Source organism: Lissotriton helveticus, chromosome 1_1 (assembly GCF_964261635.1).
Source record: "Lissotriton helveticus chromosome 1_1, aLisHel1.1, whole genome shotgun sequence".
Lineage (NCBI taxonomy): Eukaryota > Metazoa > Chordata > Amphibia > Caudata > Salamandridae > Lissotriton > Lissotriton helveticus.
The window spans coordinates 244,770,894-244,775,498 of record NC_136057.1 but is presented as its reverse complement, the minus strand read 5'-3'; the positions used below and the strand labels follow the sequence as shown (position 1 = coordinate 244,775,498).

Here is a 4,605-nt window from a genome sequence, read left to right as displayed (position 1 = left end):
ACACGGCGGCCCGCTCCGCCGAGTTCGAGAGCCGCTGGGGGTCCGGGTGCAGCTGTGAAGCGGGAGGAACGCCAAGGGAAACCCGTCCCTCCGCAGCACCTTCTCACCTCCTCTCCGGCTTCCGCCGCAGCGCAGGTGGTGCAGACGCGACTTCTTTGCCCTTCACCGGGCCCCTCACATGCAAGCTCCGTCTCAGTCGGACTCAGGATCACTCCTCCGCAGCGCGGCCGCCCCCGCCAAGCCTCGCCAGTCTCAGCCAGTCCCTCAGTGGAGATCGCCGTCGGCCGCAGCGGGGGTATAACAGTGAAGTGCCCTCGGCAGTAACACGGCAGGCGCCAGACCTCCGCTAAGTCCAATCAGGCTGCAGGGGCCTCCGCAGCCGCGGCCCACAGTGTAACGCGGCTCCCAGCGAGGGTCACTTCCGGTGGGGTGCAAGACCAGCACACCGGCCGCTGAAGATTCAGTCCGTCTCCGCTTCAAGGAGAAAACGCCTCCGCACTCCAAACTCGGGCCGAAGGATCACCCGGGTTTACTGAGCGGAACCCGGGAGGAACGGGGGTCTGCAGGCGTCAGGAACAGGATAGCTTAGAGGATTAATTGAAGTAGCCGGCGGAGCTCACTCAAAGAGCGGCCATCTCGCTGCTCTGCTAGCCACGCCCCCACCTTCCAAACCTACTTAAAATAAGGATGGGGTTGTCAGGGTTCGTCCTTCAAAGGTTTACCTGCTTCCTCGATAACAGAACCCAAAGAATCAAGGTCAACCCTTCTCTGTCGAAGCCCTCTATGGTTACCTTGGAAGTCCCACAGGGAACTGCCATCTCTCCCATTCTCTTCCACTTATTCATGGAACCTTTGGCAGACTTGAATATTCATTATCACATGTATGACGTGTGCAGATGACACGCAACTGTACCTTAAAATGTCCTCCCCTGATGACCTCAATACTCTCAAAGTTATTCTACAAAATACTCAGGACAGACTTGAGCTCAACCATCTCAAAATTAAGGCCATCAAAACACAATTACTCCTCATTTCCCCACCCAAACACAATCTTAAGATCAACCTTTGGATGAAACATCTAACTGCCCTCAATTGTACAACTCACTTTGTAGACATTGCAAGATCTCTGGGTATTATACTAGACAAACATCTCCAAATGCAGGATCACATCAGTAACGCCACCAAAGGAGTGAATTACCAGATGAACATTCTAAGGAAATTGGCCTAAAATGTGTCACCATACCTTATAGCAATGGACCTTAACTGTTGTACTCTTATTCTGTGTATCATGACTACCTCCGTGTGATCTCATAGGGAGGTTGCGCTCATTGATATATTATTCTTCTATGATTGTATTTATGTCATAACTGCACTTTATTACTGTGTCATTTATTTACTCTCCCCCCCTGCAAAGCACTCTGATACCCTCAATAGTCATGTTTGTACTATACAAAACTTTATAAATAAATACGTGGACCTGTTCCACTGCTGTTATTTGATATTTCTAGTGCTAAATTTTAACTCGCAGCTCTACATTTTTGCTGGAAATTATGCTAAATATAGGAAGTGATATGCTCCACAATTTATACTGTTCTCCCAGCAGCACCAAACAATGGCAATATTCATCACCATTGATGCATGAAAAACAATATATTGAGGATTACCATTATTGCAAAGATTAACATCAGGTGCAGTGATAATCTCTGAATAGGGCATCATTTGGTGTACCTTCTAAATCCTGATGGGACTGATAAATGTATCAAGATTTCAAGATCTTCAGGAATACTATAGGTCTTGAGTTGTCCATATGACCTCTTTACCTGCTGTTAGCAGGACACATTTCCCAATGAAAGTAGTGAAAAGTATACAGAAATTGGTATGGAAACAAATACTTCATGTAATTCCCCATTAACGTGTAATCCCTCTGCAAATAACTTGACCAATAACTGCAGTATTGTTAATTCGGGAAAAGGGGGAGGGGGTGCCCGGTCAAAATGCAGCCATAATTGGATTGTTAAGGATAATATATTGACTCAAGCATTTATATAAAAAATTATCCTAGTTGTACTCTTCACAGTCATTGAAGGAACATTCTTGTTAAATATGGTACATACCTGAGACACTGTACCCTATCTGAATAAGATGCCTTTATTACATTATGAATGTTTCCCAGAGATGCCATGAGGTTGCGCTCAAGTAATGCTAAGCCATGATGGCTAAGACCGAGAAAACTTGTTTCTACGTAGCAACAGGCCCTTTTAGAGCAGTCTGGATCAAGGCATTGCAAGGAAGCTAATGGGAAGGGCAGAGAGGACATCGTCATGAGCAGGGAGTGGTTTCAGAATGTCTGGGGCAACTAGGTGGAAGGTTCTACGTCTCATATGTCACATATTTTCTTTCTCTCCGCAGACTCTACCATGTTGAACAATGGAGGATCACAACCACACTTCAGTGGCAGAGTTCATCCTATTGGGGCTCACGGATGACCCACTCCTTCATGTCCCACTCTTTATTATGTTTCTCCTAGCTTATATCATCACCTTGATGGGCAATGCGGGCATCATCCTTTTGACTATGATCTCTCTTCGTCTTCACACTCCAATGTACTTCCTGCTCAGAAACCTGTCCTTCATAGACATTTGCTATTCTTCAAATATCACGCCTAACATGCTCGCCAACTTCCTATCGAAGAGGAAAGCAATTTCCTTTTATGGCTGTGCAACACAGATGTTCCTTTTTGCTGGCTTCGGAAGCACAGAATCAATGCTTCTGGCAGTAATGGCATATGATCGATATGCTGCAATATGCACCCCTCTGCTTTACCATCTCATTATGACCAAGAGATGTTATGTGTCTCTTGTAGCTGGAGCATATACACTAGGGTTTTTGAACTCTTTGCTGCACACCACTACTACATTCAGGTTATCCTTCTGTGGGTTAAACAACATTGACCATTTCCTGTGTGATGGTCCACCATTGCTTAAGCTCTCCTGCTCTGAAACATTTCTCAATGAGATACTCAGTGCTGTTGTTGCTGGAACTGTAGAAATTGGATCCCTTCTTGTAATATTTGTCTCCTATGCGCATATTGTTGTTGCCATCTTCAGGATCCAGTCCACAGAGGGGAGGCACCGAGCTTTTTCCACCTGTTCTTCTCATTTTGTGGTGGTCACTTTGTTTTATGGGGCAATAATCTTTATGTACCTTAGACCGAAGTCTGTGTACTCACTGGCACAGGATAAAGTGGTTACTGTGTTCTATACAGCAGTGATTCCATTACTGAATCCTCTAATATACAGCCTAAGAAATAAGGAAGTGAAAGCAGCATTGAAAGAAGTGATGGCCAGATATGATAATCCATTGAAGTGATGTCTGGGCCTGGGTCGGTGTGCAAGTTAATATAACAAACAAGAAACTATTGGTCTGGAGAACAAAAATTGAACAGCAACAGACTAAAATGTTTTGGTCAGAGAAGTCCCTTTAAAAAGGACTGAATCCCATCAGCCCACCTTGGTGGCAAATCTCATCATCTGGAATCACCTCTTGACCACACATTTTAGTGCAGCCAGGGGCTACATCCTTCTCAACATAGGAAGGGAGCTCATAGATGTCTTAATCAGTGGCCTAAGATAGTATACACTGTGATCCCAAAAATGATCAAATAAAAATCTGATTTATGAGGGGTGATGATGATAATCGCAGTGCATGTAGGTAAATGTGTAAATAGGTGAAATTTAAAATTGACTACCCGGATACTGAACAATTTTAATAAGCGCTATCCTGGTGTCAAACACAAAAACAGTGCGTGTACAGTTTGAAAAAATAACTGTAGGAAGTCCACAAGGATGACTGATCTACATGTTTCAGCCTATAGATTCTCTAATCCGGGCTTTCATCAGGACCTAAACGGATGGAGTCGCTACCGCAATACAGTGCTTGAAATGTGTGAAAACTAAATACAAAGTCTCAAAAGAAAGTGGTTGGTTCAATACAACCTACGATCACCTGTGTATCCTGAAACCAGTTGAATATCACAGGAGTGTTGGACCCATTCCTAAAGAAACAACCTCACCTGGCATCCGCTCCGGGAATGAGGCACAGCTCTGTATCACAGATGAAAACATAAAAAGCCACAATCAGAGTCAGGAATCTCTAAACAGTGGCTACCTATCATATTTACAAGACATTGTCATGCACAATTTTGACCACTGGCAAAATCCAGGAGCCCCTGATGACCCAATGAAAAGATGCATGTCTGTGTATCTAAACAGGCAAATCTCAGTAGTAAACTCCTGTGTCTAAAACAGCAAGAAAAAAGTTACCTAGCCTGTTCCCACAGACACATGTTAGTACTGTATAAAATATCACTGTATATCCCAGTGTCCCAAAAGTGCTTTAAAAAACGGCTTTTAAATGTCCAATTTATCACATTGATAACTTTTCAAAAAAGCATAAGCAATCAAGAAGTTTGTTATCCTTAAGAGGGCCACTTAAAATGAGTTGACATCTTGCTGGATGACATACTGAATTGAGGTTAACCCTGGGCAGAGTGCTTCGCTCCGCCCATGGAGTGCACGTAGTGTTGCCTACTACGCAATTCGCAAA

The 4,605-nt window shown here is 44.2% G+C and overlaps 1 protein-coding gene across 1 annotated transcript; it reads left to right on the top strand.

The window, feature by feature from the left end:
- Positions 1 to 2,427: 2,427 nt before the first annotated feature.
- Positions 2,428 to 3,369, top strand: LOC144768857 (olfactory receptor 5F1-like). The gene has a single exon (XM_078652862.1). It carries the CDS (start codon positions 2,428 to 2,430, stop codon positions 3,367 to 3,369), a length of 942 nt encoding a protein of 313 aa, XP_078508988.1.
- Positions 3,370 to 4,605: the final 1,236 nt, after the last annotated feature.

Bases quoted from the DNA above. Each gene is read 5' to 3' on its own strand.
- LOC144768857 (XM_078652862.1), top strand. From the start codon at position 2,428: ATGGAGGATCACAACCACACTTCAGTGGCAGAGTTCATCCTATTGGGG.